The following is an 18,247-nucleotide window of genomic DNA, read 5'->3' on the forward strand; positions in this document are numbered from 1 at the left end:
GTAATATTTCCCGAAAATGTATATTGATAATTTTTCTGATAAAATCACTGCGTAACCTATCTTTAGGTGTCTTCGTAACGGAACATAAGTTTTCTGTGATGACAGTAGAACCTCATTTTTACGTACCTGAGATATACGAATTTGCGTAATTAACGTATTTTTTTTACTGGCACCGTTATTTTCCCTATAGTTTTAATGCATTATTTTCCAGTTTAATGCAAAGCATTTCCCGCAATTAATGTTGCATTAGCGCTCCATTTTATAGCTAACCGTGACACACGTTTAGACGGAACAATAAAAGTAAAGCGAATTGTGTAAACTGTATTTAGTTTACTTCACTACGTGCGTTTGTGGCCACGGCAATTTCTCAGCTTCGTTTGCCATTGTAAACATTTTTTTTTGTGCCACTTGCCAAGGTGTACCATACGGCCATGAGTAAAACGTTTGGTGATGTGAACGTTCAAAGTCTTGTAAATATGGCGTCTTCGTGCATGTTCGGTGATGTTCGTTTTAACAAATAAGAAATATTGCGGAAAGACGTTGGCGACACTGATGTATATTACATCGAAATGTATTTGAACGTTCATAATTTTGGTGTTTAGGACAAACGATGGTGAAAGCAAAGATAGGCGTTGAGAGAAACTGTGGTGAAATGTTATTTCTAAATATTTACATATCATAAAGTTTGTCACCGATGCTGTTCCACACACAAAGCCGAGCGCCAGAGATTCAGGTTCCTTTCTCTACAGAACAAGATATTCAATGTATTTTACTCCGGTTTTAAAAGCATTGTGATATTATCTGTGTTGGCGAGTATTTTAGTGTGAAGTTTTTTACATAAGGTGTGTGTGTTTACGTACGTGAATTTCATCATGGAAAGTCGCCACACCAAATTAAAAACTCCTATCTGGTCTTTTTACCAAAAAATGCCAGATAATGTGTCTGCACAGTGTAAACAATGCAAAAAGGTTTTAAAAACCAATTTTGGTAGCACATCTGGGTTGCTTCGACATCTGATGCAACATCCAAATTTGAAAAAAGAACTTGAACAGATAGAAGCAACACGGAAAGGCGGAAATATTGGGGAAAAAACTTTAGAACCAACAAAGAAGCAACTTCGCTTAGACGAAGCTTACAAATGGCCTTCAACACATGAAAGGGCCATTTCACTGACGAACTGTATTGGGGAATGGATAGCTGATGCTATGTTGCCATACAGTACAGTGGAAAATCATAAATTTCAAAAAGTCCTTAAAATAGCTCAACCACTTTATTCAGTGCCATCTCGTAACACTTTTTCAAGAAGAGTAATACCTGAACTGTACAACAAAACAAAGGCAAAAATGTCTGAACATATTGCCAATGCAATAAGTTTATCCAAAATTGCTTCTTTATCATTCACTTGTGATTTGTGGACATCTGCTAGCAACGAAGCATTCATGTCGCTGACATGTCATTTTATTGAAGATTTTGACATGAAGAAGTACTGTTTAGGGTGTTACAGCTTTCCTGGTGGACACACTGGTGAAGCAATTAGTGAGAAACTAGTAGAGTGCTTCAATGAATGGGACTTAGAAAATGCAGGGGACAAAGTGGACATGTACATTGTGAGTGATAATGGACGAAACCTTAAGTTGGGACTTTCGCTATGCAAACTTAAGTTTACGCAGCTGCAGTGCTTTGCACATACACTGCAGCTTGTATTGCAAGATGCTGTTAAAGTAACATGTGAGATCAAAGAGGTACTGAAAAAGTCACGTTCTATTGTTGGACGATACAAACACAGTGCGCGAGCAACTGAACAGTTGCATCGAATTCAAGAAGAACTAGATCTGCCGGTACTAAACTTGATTCAAGACTGTCAGACAAGATGGAATTCAGAGTTTTTAATGCTGAAGAGATTGTTTGACAACAAGATACCTCTTTCTCGTCACTTACCAACACTGAACATGGACAATCTGCAGTTGAGTGAATGGAACCTTATTGACTCTTACATTAATATATTGCAACCATTGTATGATGCTACAACCCAACTTTGTGGTGAACGTTCACCATCAGCATCAATGGTCATTCCGGTCATTTTTTCTCTAAAAAATTGTCTGAAGGCCTACATCAACACCAATGCAAAACAGGGATGGGAGTTTGCAAATGAGGTACTTCTGGCTCTCCAAGCACGATTTCCATGCTACGATCGAAAAGAGCCATACTATACTGCAATGTTAGTAGACCCGAGGTTTAAGGCTGTTGTAATTCCAACGGAAGAAAAACTTTTGGCACGTAACCACCTGGATAAAAAAGTAAAAGAAATCACACAGGCAACGGCACAACCAGGTATTGTTTAATTTATTTGTAGGCCTAGTTATTTTATTTATACAAAAGCCACTATAGCATTGTGTAAGAATGTGGTGTTTCTTTTTCTTTCAGTAACAACTGCAGGTACCAGTGAGTTGGCACAGAGTTCTACTTCTCTCTGGAGTGTTTTTGACGAACTTGCTGAGAGCGAATCAAGTAACCAGATCATGTCATCAGAAACTGATTGCTATTTCAGTATGCCTGTTATACAAAGAAGTGATGATCCCCTAAAGTGGTGGAGAGAAAAAGGAAAAGATGCGTTCCCTAACGTGTGTAAAGTTGCAATGCAGTATTTAGGCATCCCTGCAACAGAAACAGCAAGTGAACGTGTGTTTTCTTCTGCTGGGAACATTGTATCCCCCAAGCGTATGTCCCTTACCTCAGAACATACAGAGGAACTGGTGTTCATACACGAAAATGGAGGCATTTCATAGTATTGTTTATTTTTTCAAAATTTTTATTTTAATACTATGGCTTTTAAAAGTTAAAATGATATGGTTTTGATAGCCCATTTTTTAAATAAATAAATTTGCTTGGATACAAATTGCACTTTTAAATAATTCCCGTTCCCGTCCCGTTTCCCGAGGGAAATCATAGCTTCCCGCCCGAATTTTTCCCGAACCAAAATTACCTATCCCGTACAGCCCTACTTTTTTCCCCTTGTCTAGTTCTCTGAGTATATCCACTTTTTCCTTAAGCGTGAATTGCTTTTGTTTCTTTTTATCTCCAGGATCATTCATATTGTAGCACAAATACAATGTGGTGTCTAAATAACGTAACCTAAAAATAAACTCAACGATAACAATAAACAATCCCGGCACAGACATTAAACAGTATTTTTAGCGTAGCGTAACACTTTTGTCTAAATAATTAATACTTCTCTCAAACCTCCGTCTTTCGATGTATCGAATGGTGTTGTGTTTCTCACGTCGCATACTACGTACGGTATAATCTATGGTTGTGCGCGCAACTGTTTGTTAACTTTGTTTAGAGAATTTAGAGGTTAGAAAATACGTTGCGGTGGTGTGTATCTTTGTTCTACTACATTAATCATTTAGCTGGAAATTTATTTACCAGTTTAAGTAAATTTTGGTGCAGTAATGCCACGCTATTAGTAGAATTTATTAGGCTTCTGCGAGCAGAAGATTTTCACTTCGAGTCGAGCTCGAGCGAGTTTGCTAAAATACTCGCGAGTATCGAGTCGAGTTCGAGTTTTTTTTTAAAGTTTATTGCACATAAATTTACTGTGATGGAGTAATAAAATGTGAGAACTTTTGAGAAAAATATGGAAATAAAAAAAGAAACCATTATCATTGTTAGCCTACTAAATAGATAGACCTACATTAGAGGTCTGCAAGCCTAAGAATTTTACTTTGAGCCAAGCTCGAGCGAGCTTACTTGAAAGTTCTCGAAGCTTGAGCTTTTGTGATACAGTTACACTTTTGGGAAATTATTTTTACCTTAAACTTAGTAGGTATAATGTTTGAATAAAGTATTAAAATGAAGTGGGCTTATTAATTTTGGGTAACTATTTACAGAGTGCTTTTATAATTTGCACTGCTAGGAAAAAAAACATGTTTTCCATTGAATCTAACCTGTTTCCATTGGTTCATTAGCAACTGATATCATCCAACTAACATAACCACAGTTTACAAGTACGTATATGTTTGTGTAAATGTAACATATCTTTGGAATAATTTCATCCTTGTCAATTTTTCTGGAGTCCTTACTGAGCTTCAACTAACTGAGCACCAAAAATCATGTTGTTTGAAAAGTACATTCACATTGTTTCAACATTTCCACTTTTCAGCACAAAAATTCTGAGAGAGATTGTCATAGAGTATTAAATTCTGTTCTTCAATCTATCATGCAGAAAAATAATTTGTTCTGCACGTTCAGGAGTTAAATTAGCTCTACGATTGGAGATGGTGTTTACAGCAGATGAGAAGCATTTCTCGCTGGCAACCTGTGTGGCTGGAATGCTTTAGTAAAATTGTTGGTAAATATGTAGAGTCGCGGTATATGCGGAAAAAAAATGCTAAAATTCCGAAAATACTTTTATTCTATGCTCTTTCACTTCCTCTTTTCAAATCAACCGGCGGAGATAAGAAATTCCAAATACTTTAGGAATATCGAATTTTTTAATTTTCATCACAATACCTGGGTATTCATGCGGCGATCACCATTGTTTCTGGTTTACGAGTATCTATTATGTTTCTTATTGGACAATTTTGTCACGTGACAGTTCCGTGATTGGCCAGTATTCAAATGAACCAATACGTGATTATTTATTTATTTATTAATGTTCCGTCGGAGGTATCGCGACGTAGGTGAACGACTACATCATTTCCTTCTAATGGCAAAGGAAATGTACCCGCCTCCAACTTAGGTGGGTTTTTAACGTTTCTAATTTTAAAGTCTTATTTTTTATTTGGATATTGTTGCGCAAGTAATAAGTAACAAAAATATTTTACGTGAGTTGTTAATGTTCATCATTTGTCCGGGTTTGTTAGGTCAGGTCAGTTACATTATAAATACTTTAAAACTAAAGAACCATTGAAATTAATTCACATTATTTTTTATGTCCGCTTAGTTTGAAAGTATTAATAATGTAACTGACCTGACCTAATCGACCATTTTATTTATTAAGCATTCACGAACATACGGCAAAATAACAAAAATGGCGTCGGTCTAATGGTTGTACAGGTGTTGTATTGCAAAATTAAAAAATTCTATATCTCCTAAAGTATTTGGAATTTCTTATCTCCGCCGGTTGATTTGAAAAGAGGAAGTGAAAGAGCATAGATTTTTAGCATTTTTTTTCGCATATACCGTTACTCTACATATTTACCAAATTGTTTAACCTCAAAATTAGTGTCAAATATCTGTAACTTGTCATTAAGTTTAATCAATTTCAAAGTAATAAAAATAGAAGCATTTTACTTAATTCAATTTACACTTGCAAAAAAAACTTACGCACAATAAACCTACATGGAAATTAAAGTCTTTTTCAATGTCCTGTAGTCTGAAATATGTTTACTCATGTCATCAAATGTAGAGCTGTATTGAAGAAGCCGATTTTGCCATTATTTAGTTGAATCGGCATTTCTGCCAACTTCCAATACTCTTGTTAATTTTCGGCCGATATTACTGAAAAACGAAAGAGAGACTGCCATAACCTAAAAATCCACGAGTACCCTTTTCACTTTTCGTAGTAGTACTGCATTCTTTCAGATCACATTATTTCTTAGCAACATGTGCCAACCGTACATATCAAGATTTAACATCCTTTTTTTTTCAATAATGTTCTTTAATTTTAATATGTCCTAAATAAATACATTACCATCACGGTAAATACACTTCTCGGTTATTACGGCAACTATAGTGCAAATGTGGTAACTATCATGCTTCTGCAGTAGTTATGGTATCTACAAAGAATCTTTAGTTCTTTTTATGGTAATTATCTTAAGATAACTATTGGAATTGTACTGCAGTTATGGTACATCATCCATATTTCTTCGTAAGTTGTTGTTCATTTGTCTTTTCTTCATATTTATATTTACGTGCGCCATTACTGGCAGGAACTTTCATAAAATTTTTAAACGGGACTTTATATCACACATTTAATGGCGTAAATGATGAGACCCCGGACAATTTAAACGCTTTTTACAGTAAAATGCGGGAAATGTTTCTGCATAAAGCGGGAAATACTTCCGCATAAAGCAGGAAAGTGATACATTAATGCTATGCGGAAAATTATAGAAGTAAAAAAAAATTAATCACGGAAATTCGTAAATCCCGGGTACGTAAAAATGATGTGTTCATGTATACGGTCGATCATGTTACATTATAAAGTAAAGGATAATAGTGTTGTAAGACTTTTATTCCGATATAATGAGAGTTTTTTTTTCTATAGGTAGAGTGCAAGAAAAGCTCGCTCGAATTTCGAGTTGTTGAAAACCACGAGCTCGAGTTCGAGTATTACTAAAAAACTCGACTCGAAACTCGAATTTCGAGTACTCGCAGGTGTCTAGAATTTATACATTATAGTGAAAATATGATACTTTAAACTGAAACCGTTTTGCATGGCGAAGATACGATTTTTGGCAGGGACTTAAAAAAAATTTGTTAAGTGAAATATACTTTATAATAAGGTACGTTATTGTACCGGTATTCTACTGTACATTTTTATTAAATTACGATTTCTTTTTCAACTAGAACAAACAAACTTCGGTAAGCTATTGAACTTTCGTTTGGCTCGAAATATTTCGCTAAAAATGAACTTCGACAGATGAAATTCTTACCGAAATCGAAAATGAAAGTAGCAAAATTTCGATTTTGGTATCGGTATACCGAACATTCGCACAACCCTAATAAACAGTTATAACATAACTTCACAAAAAAATATTACTTTCATGATGCTGACATGAACAAAAATAAAAACAATGAGACAGATGTAAACAAAGAAAGTTATTTAGCTCAGACAATTCGTACAGTAGTGATTGTAAACAAAAATTTAAAATTTTTAGTGACACCCTATCAATTTTGACCACGTTATAATTGCTTTGTCACAAACACACAGAGTTGGTTAATTGATTTTATTTTCATTGCATTTTTTGAGCGCTTTCCCTCTAAATTCATTTCAAAGGCCCTTTTACATTTTACATTTCACCTAAATTGTTCCAACAGATATTTACTAAAAAATATCTAATATTGTAATAGGAACAATATGGGAAACTGGTAAAAAAAATATGAGAGACGAGTGATGTCAGCGAACCCGACGGCGTGGAGTGCACCTATGTTTTTTAAGTGCATAAAAACCAGTTTACAGTAGTGGCGTCTAGCGGCGTGGAGTGTAAAATAGCTAGAAAAACAATGCGGTAAATTGTCTCGCGCTTCGCCAATGCTATTTGGCCAGAGTTTCCCCAGATTGTCGTATTACGATGTTTCATAACATCTAATGGCAGTAGCACGAATTAACAAATACAATCATATGTGCGATTCTTTTCGGATAGAAAATTAGATTTAGTAAGTACCTGGCGAGAAAATTTGAAAGAAAAACTAAAACGCAAGTGAGCATTCAAATAAATTGATAGGAAGGGCTATTGAATAACAGCAGTCGAAGAGATGAAATGGACGTAGTTATGCAAAAAGGAACCAACCCACAATTTTAAAATAAATTAAAATAGTACAAGGTTGATCGTACCGTCGTTGCTATTATTATTACATCAGTATTCGTACTAGACCATTAAAATGATACCCACATTATGTTATCGATGGGAGAATCACAATTTATAATTAACTTCAACTTCAAAATACCCAAGAATAGGTTTCGTGTGGGTATGGTTCCCTTTTTTGCATAACCACGTCCAAATAACCCGACTCAGTCAAGGGGGGTTCGGGGATCCGACGAGCACGTGCCTGCCACAGCTCCATCTGGTCAGGTGGGGGGGTTCGGGGCGGAGACTCGCACTCGCCTGCCACAGCTCCATCTGGATGGCCGAGTCCAGCTGCACCAGGCGGGTGTCCAGGTTCAGCTGCTGCGTCTCGGGCCGGTGGATGCTGACGTTGGCCGCCTGCGCGGGCAGCTTGCCGATGTCCTCCAGGTGCTTGCGCAGCTTGTCGCACAGCTTGCGGAACTCCGTCTTGCGGGCGTACTTGAGGCAGAAGGAGAAGGCCATGCGCGCGATGTCGTGGTAGAGGTTCTCCACGTGGGCGTTGGTGCGGAGCAGCTCCAGGCACTGGCAGTACGACTCCCACAGGAACTTCACCCACGGCGTGAGGATCGTCCGGTCGCTGCGGTCCTGCGCACAGTCTCCATCATTACAACCACAATCTCTTGTAACTTACTTTAAAAGGGAGAGAACACAGAGAGAAGCCACAGTGGTTTAACCCTTTGAGGCACACAGAAATATATTAAAAAATAAATTAGAATCTATTGTGTAAATTTTAGCAGACGTGGTGGAAGGAAAAATTAAAGCAGCCAATGTTGCTTGTTCTTGTTGTGATCGCCAGATAGCAGCACAAGGCTTATTCACGCTAGGTATTTCGCAGGGACCGGAAAGTTACTTTTAAAAAGTAACTCAGTTACAGTTACAAATACTCCATTGGAAATGTAACCCTGTTACAACTACAAGTTACACTACTGAAAATAAACCAGTTACAGTTCTGAGAAAAGTAACTGTAAGTTACTTTAACAGTTACTTTGTGAAAAAACTAAAAATGTGATACGCAAAATTGTTATAATTAAAAGCTAATAAAACATATTGTGTTTAGTAAAGATATATGTTTATTTAAACTGAAAAAATTTAAATAGGTCTTAAATTACATTGAGTAATTGGTTAACACTACAAAATTGTTCGCAGCACCACACAACAAGCACTTCACAATAAGGTTATTTTTATTACTCGACCGAACTTCGAAAAAATTAGAATATGAAGGCCACTGCAACGAAAATTCTGGATTGCTTTCTAGGCTTCCTGCTTCATTAGATTATGTCATTGCTTTCGCGCATGTGCACAGGTAGGTTAATTAATTAAACAGCAAAGCAGTAAACCCGCATGTTGCAAATATTAAATAAATGACAATCAAAATACGAGCGCAGGCTAGCCAACAGCAGTTTTACAAGTACAAGCAATACTATCGCAAATAATATGCTTGTCTGGATTTTCGTTCTGGGATTGAAAAAAAATCAACAAATCGTTGTTCGTTCAATAAGAAATACATTTAAAAAATGTAACGCAAGAAATAACGACAGTTATCGTTATTTTAAGGCAGAAAAATGTAATTCAATTACAGTTACAGTTACTGAAAACTTAATATGTTGCGTTACCACGATCGTTACCATAAAATGTAACTGTTACAAATAACGTCGTTACTAGTAGCACGTTACTTCCAGTCCCTGGTATTTCGGCAATACCACTGAAACATAGCGAATAGTAACAATTTTTCAAAGTGGTATCATAGAAATACCACTAGAAAACAAAGGGTTAAAAAGTTTTTATATTGTAACATTATTATTTTACTTTCTTCATTTAGGCAGAGATAATATGGACGGTCTCCGAGTAAAAGGTAACAAGTCAAGAATTCACTTTTTTGCAGGAGAAACAAAAAAAAACTCTTAGATAAAAATTGAATTTAAATACTTAAAATTTTTCTTGCATTATTCTTTTATTTACCAACATATTTACCAACATAGTTGCCAATGATTTAAAAATGCATTACATATTCTAAGTATACTTAAGAGTTTATTGCTGGAATAAACTAAAAATCACCAAAATGTGACTAGTTACCTTTTACCCGGAGACCGTCCATTTTAATGTGCAAAGTCTGCTGCACCAAAAGAACTGTACTTCGCATATAGAAGCTATTCACAAAGGCAATGACTTTTGGCAAGCGTGGTTGGTTTGGCGAAGAGAGGGCATAGCCACGCTGATTAAGTAATTCCGTGCCCCTTAAAAGACTGACAGGGAACTCAGACGACTGTGACAAATGTTTTATCGTAGCTTACAGGCTCACAGATGTGTGGCGCTCAGTAGTATTATCTTATGAGTGTAGATATACAATTTAATTAAATTAAGAGTATTATTTTTTTTGTAGATATTTAAAATACATTTGGAGGAGTCCACCATTTATTAAAAACTATGGATTTTTTTAATAAGGTTTAAAAAAAAAAACAAGTATTCAACCACACTACACATTTCTCTGTATAATTTATGAGTGTCTGGAAAAAAAAATAGTCTCTGCCCCTCCTTCCTGCTCCCACCGACCTGAGCGTCCTCTCCGCTCACGGCACTCAGCAGCAGGCTCTCTGGTGTTGCCAGCATGTCGAGGTCGTCTATGTCTACGACTGCCTGCTGGGACTGCTCCCGGGCGGCCTCCGTCCGCTCCTCGGCCGTCCGCAGGTACCCGCGGATGACGTTCTCCAAGGACGACACGTTCACCTGCAAGGAACAGCTTTGGATCAGCGCGGAGATGCAGAGTTCCAACAACCCAAACTCATCCGATGTTCAGTGCCCATTAAACGTTACTCTCGTACATTCTGCCTACAATTAAAAAATAAAGATATTCATAAGGGACAAACCATTACCAACCAAAATAACCACACAACACAAAAAACGCAATTTCTTAAATGTTTGACCATTTAAAACTTAATTGTAAAAATGAAATAAAAATTGGTGAGCATGACAAAAAAAAACTTGGCACGTCCCAACAGATGCTAATGTTTTATTTTTTTATTTTTTTTCTTCTCAGAGTCAATGGCTTTACGTTGTATCTTCTACCGAGCAGTACCCCATTTTTCATTTCATTTTCAGAAATTTTAAACATCTTGAATGGTTACACCAGGTGCGTTGCGTCATGTCATGAATAAATCAATTCAGGTTCCACCACTTCGCACCCGCTACAAATGCTAGCATTCCCTTGTGTTGGTGTGCTACACACACGTTCACAAGGCGACCAGGAAACTACTTCTCACCGATTGAAACATGTTGCGGTACTGGAACAGCCCCTCCTTGGCGATGTGAGACTTCTTGAGCTCCACGCACAGGTCCAAGTACTTGAACATGATCGGCTCCAGAACGCTCTCGCTCCAGCTGTACGCCCATTTTTTGTTGCGGAACACCTCGTAGAGGGTGTCCAACGCACGGGCCGGTTTGCCCACCTCAATGAATTCTAAATTAAGAGAGAAAATAGTGAAAACACACACATACCTATAAATAAAATATAACTTTAAATTTTACACTGCTCATACATCCAGCTGTGCAATAATCAAACTGAAAAACTCAACACTAAATAAACTGTACCTGGTTAGTATTCAAATATTAATACATCTGTTTTAAACGATTCATGCAAGAGATAAAATGTCATAGAAGCTTTGATTTATTAGTATAACCAACAAAACGCATTGTTTAATAGAAAACATGAATTTTTACGAAACACATATAACTCTGCACAAATAATTAACCCTATTCTGGGAAAAGGCAATGCAGAGAGAGAGAGTTGATAGTGGTAACTTAAATGTTCTATAGTGGTTGAAAATCAATCTACATTCTGAACCACTAGATGATATTACCAGATTCTAATACTACTTCAATCAAGGTTGGCTTACCTAAACCACAATGGTTTAAATCAAGTGGTTTTATAAAAAAAAATTATTCTTTTTATGTATTTTTAAATAAATACATTAATAAATTTTCATGTAAGGTCTAATTATACTCTAAAAACAATAGTTTGCTCATTAATGTTTCTTCTGATTTAACGGGATCAAATAATTATATGTTAATCAAGATTTTTATCATTAATTCCAAATGAAGAATCTTAGTGAACTAGAACTTCCTGTGAACGAAGATCACCAGAGTCTTGAATGGTGAGAAGCTACGGATTGATACCTAAAGTTAGGATTTGACAAAAGCTGGGACTCTAAAATTGAGGGTTTCAGTGATGTTTAGTAAGGGAATGAAATTAGGCATTCTATCACAGGGAGTAGTTTTGAATTCACGAGTGGTGTGATATTGTGGTTAAGCCAAAAAATAAAGGACAATTCCCTTAAGCACTGTAAAGACTGAACACATGACACTGAGTTTCACTGTGCAGGAGGCCCTATGGTTGAGGACTCTAAACAATGGTTACCGAAGTTACCACCGTTATTTTAAAAGTTACGTTAAATACCATCCATCCAGTATTTTGTGCAAAGAAGCAAGTGACCGTAAATTTCTAGGTGACTATTTTTCCATAAATAAAATAATAACATTCCCGCCATGTTTAACTGTGTGGGTGTATCTGTTTTAAACCTACTTGTGTAATAATAAATATAGTCCTGTACGTAATCAGTTTTAGAATAATTTGTGTCAGGAGTGGTTTGTATTAATAAGAAAAATAGTCAGTACATAATTTGAGACATGTTTCCATGACTGCAACTTTAAAGAAAAATTAATTAAGGTAGACTGTGCAGTAAAGCGGCCGCCATCTATGCTTGCTAAAGAGACATAAATTTTTGATGTCATTTAATAGCATAGCCAAAACTGTTTTCCATGAGAGATGTCCCTGATTGTTGTTGATGCCCTATGTTTCCCTGATACTAGCAGCAACCTGATAGTGTGGTTCTCCAAAGATCCTTAGGTTAAAGCGTAGCTGGGACAGTTAAAAAAAAAAAGGGGAATTTTAATTTAAGCACCTTATGGCCAGAGCCAAAACTGTTTCCATTTGAAGTGAATATTTAAGAATATTAAACAATACTGCAAAATAATAATTTGAAATAGGAAACAAACTATGGAGGAAAACAGTACATACTGACATTAAAAAAAAAAACCTGTCTTTTTTAAAACTGTCTCAGCTACACCATATCTCTGAAGAACCCAGAATCAATTTACAGCTAGTATCAAGAAAACAGTAGGCCGGCAAAAACAATGAGGCCAATCTCTTGTTGAAAACAGCCTTACCTACACTATTAGAGCACAACATGTTGGTGGGTACATCACTGCACATGATACAACACATAACATATAAACATGACTTTCTCACAATCCAATAGAAATATTGACACAATGTTTTAGGGTTACATACATGAATGTCTGTTGTGTTAAAAAAAAGTGTGTGGCCTTACGTACGTGCATTAGAAGTTATACTTCTTTTAATTTAAGACACTTAACAATCTTGAAATTTACTGTAACAAAAATTAATTAAATACTCAATATACAATAGTAATATAAAAAGTATTATAAAATTATTTAATTTAGTAAACTTATCAACAAATTTTAATAATGAAAATCAATTAATATGTTGAAAATTTATTCAAATTTATTAGTTTTAATTATTAATTAAATAATAATGTAATCATTTATAGCTTGTAATGCAAATAAATTATATATGCAGACAGATAAATCACATAGATAAATATACTTGTAAATACACATGAAAATCTTTATAAAAACAATTTCTATCACTAATATTCACAATAAATAATATATTTTTTTAATTATATGGACTACTGTTCAATATCAATCACTAATTTCTAAACATGACTCTCACGTAGTTTCACATCCGCCGCGACATCCCTACCCAAGAAGCTACGATGACTATTTGACTATTGAATCATTTGATTTGCAGAACGAAAAGGTTTAACTATATAGAGAAAAGTCTCCCATAAAAATTGGAAGAAAAAAAAAGAAAAAAAAAACCTTTGAAAAAAACACTAAACAGTAACTTGGGCCAAATTTTTAACAGGGAATTTTATTGAAAAACAGCCCACCATGTTAAAATTGATTAAAAAGTCAATATTATAAAGTTTCAGCACACCTATAATTTATTAAGTATTAAAGGATAGGTCTACTATTATATACTTATTTTTTTTTAGTTTTTACTACCTATGTGAATTCATGGATATTAATTTCGGTAAATATGTAGTGTACGGATTAGCGCCAAAAAAAATCATACAAATCTGAAATAACTTTCATTATATGCTCTTTTACGTCCTCTTTTCATAACCGCCTGCGGAGATAAGAAATACCAATTACTTTTGGAGATATTGCCGTTCTTATTTTGCAATATAAGACCTATGTAATCATTCGACCGTCGCCATTTTATATTTTGCAGTGTGCGCGTGAATGCCTAAATAACAGAAATTTTCCGTTAGGTAAGGTTAGTTACATTATAAATACTTCAAATTAAACGGAAATTATAAATAATATCAATTTATTTTACTTGTTGTATAGTTTTAAGTATTTATGATGTAACTGACCTGAACTAACAAAACAGGACAAAGGTAGATTAGGTCAGGTCAGCTACATTATAAATACTTTGAAACTGAACGGACATTAAAAATAATAAAATTAATTTTAATGGTTGTTTAGTTTTAAAGTATTTATAATGTAGCTGACCTAACCTAACAAACCGGAACAAAGGATTAACAGTAGGAACGAACGTAATTTTTTAAAGCATAAAAATTTGAAACGTTAAAAACTCACCTAAGTTGAAGGCGGCCTATTGGTTCACTTGAATATTGACCTATCACGAACTATTAGGTGACAACATTATCCAAAAAATAAACAATTGATACTCGTAAACAAAAAACAATGGTGATAGCCGTGTGAATGTGCAGTTATAGTGATTACAATTTAAAAATTCGATATCTCCAAAAGTAATTGGAATTTCTTATCTCCGCAGGCTGTAATGAAAAGAGGATGTAAAAGAGCATATAATGAAAGTTATTTCAGATTTGTACTATTTTTTTTTGGCGCTAATCAGTACACTACATATTTACCTTAATTTCCTAACAAATAAATACAATTAAGGTATATAGCTACCTAGGATGAAATATTAGCTATGTATTTAATAACATTATGATAATACAATGAACAAATAAAATTTATTTACTTATACATATATTTGTTTAAAGCAGAATTTGTATAACCAAATTAAGCTGTAATTAATAAAAAGTTAAAAAAATCCATTACATAGTTTTGAACCACTGTCATTTTTAGCTTATTAACCGCATGCTATAGCTGCTGCGCTGTGATGCCCAACAAAAGATTACAGACAATATGTAATATGATTTATGTATAAAAAGTATTCTTAGGTTTTAAAAAACTGAAATACTCTTTATTAGGTATGAGTATTTTAATTGACCAAATATATTCATTGGTAGTTTCACTATCATAAATTTCTTTGGCACCTTTGATATGTCCCTTAATTTTTATGAGTGACTATATGTGGGTCCCCCATCTTACTGTAAAATTTTAACACATGGAGCACTTCATCGTAAAAATACTCTCTCATAATTTTTACATAAAGCGCTTAAAAACGTTCAACTTCAAAAACATTTTCGGCATTTTATTATTTTATTTACATAAAGCTGGAGTCACAATACCACGACAGGCCCGACACGACAAGCCCGACACTCTCAATAGCCAATGAAATACAAGGTCGCCGTGACATCACCCCGATGGCTCGCAAGGAACAGATTCTATTTCTAATTTCGTCGTGTCGTGCTGCCCGACAAAAACCACAACGGAAACAGAAAGGAAATACTGCGGAACTAAATTTCAAAAATATTTACCTTCTTGGTAAATGTTTATGCTGGTCCTTTTTAATTCTTAGCCAGCTAACATTAGGAGTAGTTTTCTATCCTTTATTAGCATAATATAATATATCTTCTTCCTATAGCAATAAACGTGACCTCGCTTCATGCCAGAGACAACGACAAAATGTTATGTTTTTATTCACTTCAACTGTCAATAGGAAAACAAGTGCCTAATTTGTTTTTAGCGCATTCCATACTGCATTTAATGGCCGTATATGGCTTGGAACAATTTACCAACAGCCAAATGGTAAATATTTACTTGGGCGGTATTTCCGAAAAAAAATGTTAAAAATCCGAAAATACCTTTATTTTATGCTCTTCAACTTCCTCTTTTCATTAAAAGTGGCCGAGGTAAGAAATTCCAAATACTTTAGGAGATATCGAATTTTTAAATTTCATCATATGTAGTTGAGCGGTATTTGCAAAAAAAAAAATGTTAAAAATCCGAAAATACCTTTATCATATGCTCTTCAACTTCCTCTTTTCATTAAAAGCGGCGGAGATAAGAAATTCCAAATACTTTAGGAGATATCGAATTTTTTAATTTTGCAATACAAGACCTGTGGAACCATTCCAGCGGCGCCATTTTTGTTATTTTGCCGTGTGTTCGTGAATACGTGAATCGTGAATGCGTAATTAATAAAATGGTTGATTAGGTCAGGTCAGTTACATTATTAATACTTTCAAACTAAGCTGACATTAAAAATTATTTTGTGAATTAATTTTAATGGCTGTTTAGTTTTAAAATATTTATAATGTAACTGACCTGACCAAACAAACCCGGACAGAGGGTGAACAGTAAACTAAAATGGTCGATTAGGTCAGGTCAGTTACATTATAAATACTTTCAAACTAAGGTGATATTAAAAATAATGTGAATTAACTTTAATTATTCTTTAGTTTTAAATTATTTATAATGTAACTGACCTTACCTAACAAACCTGTAACAAAGGATGTACAGTAAAAACTCACGTAAATTTTTTTGTTACTTATTACTTGCGCAACAATATCAAAATAACAAATAAGACTTTAAAATTAGAAACGTTAAAAACTCACCTAGGTTAGAGGCGGTAATTAAACACCGTTTTAAACAATAATTGAACTAAATAATCACGTATTAGTTCATTTGAATTCTGGCCTATCACGAACAATCACGTGACATTATTATCCAATAAAAAAAATAGATCCTCGTACGTAAACAAGAAACAATGGTGCACGCACGCCACAGGAATGCGCTGGTTTTGTGCTGAAATTTAAAAATTCGATATCTCCTAAAGTATTTGGAATTTCTAATCTCCGCCGATTTTAATGAAAAGAGGAAGTTGAAGAGCATATAATAAAGGTATTTTCGGATTTTTAACATTTTTTTTTTCGCAAATACCGCTCAACTACATATGAAGAAATTTAAAAATTCGATATCTCCTAAAGTATTTGGAATTTCTAATCTCCGCCGCTTTTAATGAAAAGAGGAAGTTGAAGAGCATTAAATAAAGGTATTTTCGGATTTTTAACATTTTTTTTTCGGAAATACCGCCCAAGTAAATATTTACCAGCCAAATCAGAAATAGTCGGGCTAATGTTGTCGTGGTATTGTGACCCTAGGCTATTAAATCTGTCGTGCTGGAATGCTGCACGACGGTTTGTCGGGTCTGTCGTGTGGTGTTCGTCGTGGTATTATGACTCCAGCTTTAAAGCCGCTACTACAGAAATGTACTCCACATTAAGTTCACCACAAAAACTCCCCGAAATTCCAATGCTTGTCAGGTAAGAATGCAATAATGGGTAATGATACAAGAACCGCCTCATTATTGACGTCATTTATAATATTATGGTAACGCCTGGGTCATTGAAGAACGGGCCTTCAAGAATGATTCGACAACATATCAAGTAGTGAAAAATATCATTTTTGGATTCTTATTGTTTAGGAAACGAGGCTCTACTTTTTGATTATCTAACAAGATAACACAAAGCAATATGCAAAGCGTCATAAATCAAAAATTAGAAATTCAAACCATATTGTCAAGCTTACCATTGGCCCGTTTCAGGGCATTTTCAGGTCGTTGGCCGTATCTTGCCATGTTGGATTTTATAGTATTTTCATTTAACTGTAATATACTCCGCACACACAACCGACACCTTACACTTGGTTCTGATTATCTAATAAGATAAATAACAAATCACTCTGAAAAACACTCCACATATGCTCATTCCCCGGAACTAATAAAGGATAAATTCAGTAGTGCCAAATGTTAACACAAAAATGTACTTATAGTGAAAATTCCCATCCTAAATTCGTAACGAAAATAATCATAAAATATTTTAGTTACAAATTTTTATTTAAGAATAATAAAATATTTTATATTTTAAAATTTCAGGTGATTCGCATGAATTAATTAAGTCTGGCGTCAAACTACTGTCAGCTGTATTAAAGATCGGGTCCTAAAACTATTCCTGTTACTTGGCTATCAGAACGGACCCAGGGGAAGTAAGGATAGATAACGAAAAATTTGCAAAGTATTACAACTGGTTTTATATTTATTTTGGATTCAGACTTTGTATGTTACTTTGACAAACAATTTCCCATAATTTACTTTTAAACCATTAAGAATATTTAAATGTCACTTATCAACACGAATGTAATTAAGTGAAACGAGCAGGATCTAGCAAACAGTTACAACCAAACTCCATAAAGAGTATACCAGAGATGGAACAACTAAGTTACTCTATTACAGAGATTAGGAAACAATACAGATCGAGCATGAAGGTGGGTTGACTGTAAATTAAGGAATTATGAATTGAGAATTAGTTGTATACTAA

At 34.6% G+C, this 18,247-nt stretch overlaps 1 protein-coding gene across 1 annotated transcript in view; it reads right to left on the bottom strand.

Moving 5' to 3' along the window:
- Positions 1–17,665, bottom strand: part of LOC134536867 (eukaryotic translation initiation factor 3 subunit A) — a 40,459-nt gene extending 22,794 nt beyond the window's left edge. Inside the window, exons 1-4 of the mRNA XM_063376916.1 lie at positions 17,460–17,665; positions 10,829–11,025; positions 10,122–10,295; positions 7,830–8,156 (exon numbers count right to left, since the gene is read on the bottom strand). Of these exons, the coding sequence (XP_063232986.1) occupies positions 7,830–8,156; positions 10,122–10,295; positions 10,829–11,025; positions 17,460–17,508 (747 nt within the window). The 5' untranslated portion in view covers positions 17,509–17,665. The remainder of the gene's footprint in view (positions 1–7,829; positions 8,157–10,121; positions 10,296–10,828; positions 11,026–17,459) is intronic.
- Positions 17,666–18,247: the final 582 nt, after the last annotated feature.

Source organism: Bacillus rossius, chromosome 11 (assembly GCF_032445375.1).
Source record: "Bacillus rossius redtenbacheri isolate Brsri chromosome 11, Brsri_v3, whole genome shotgun sequence".
NCBI lineage: Eukaryota > Metazoa > Arthropoda > Insecta > Phasmatodea > Bacillidae > Bacillus > Bacillus rossius.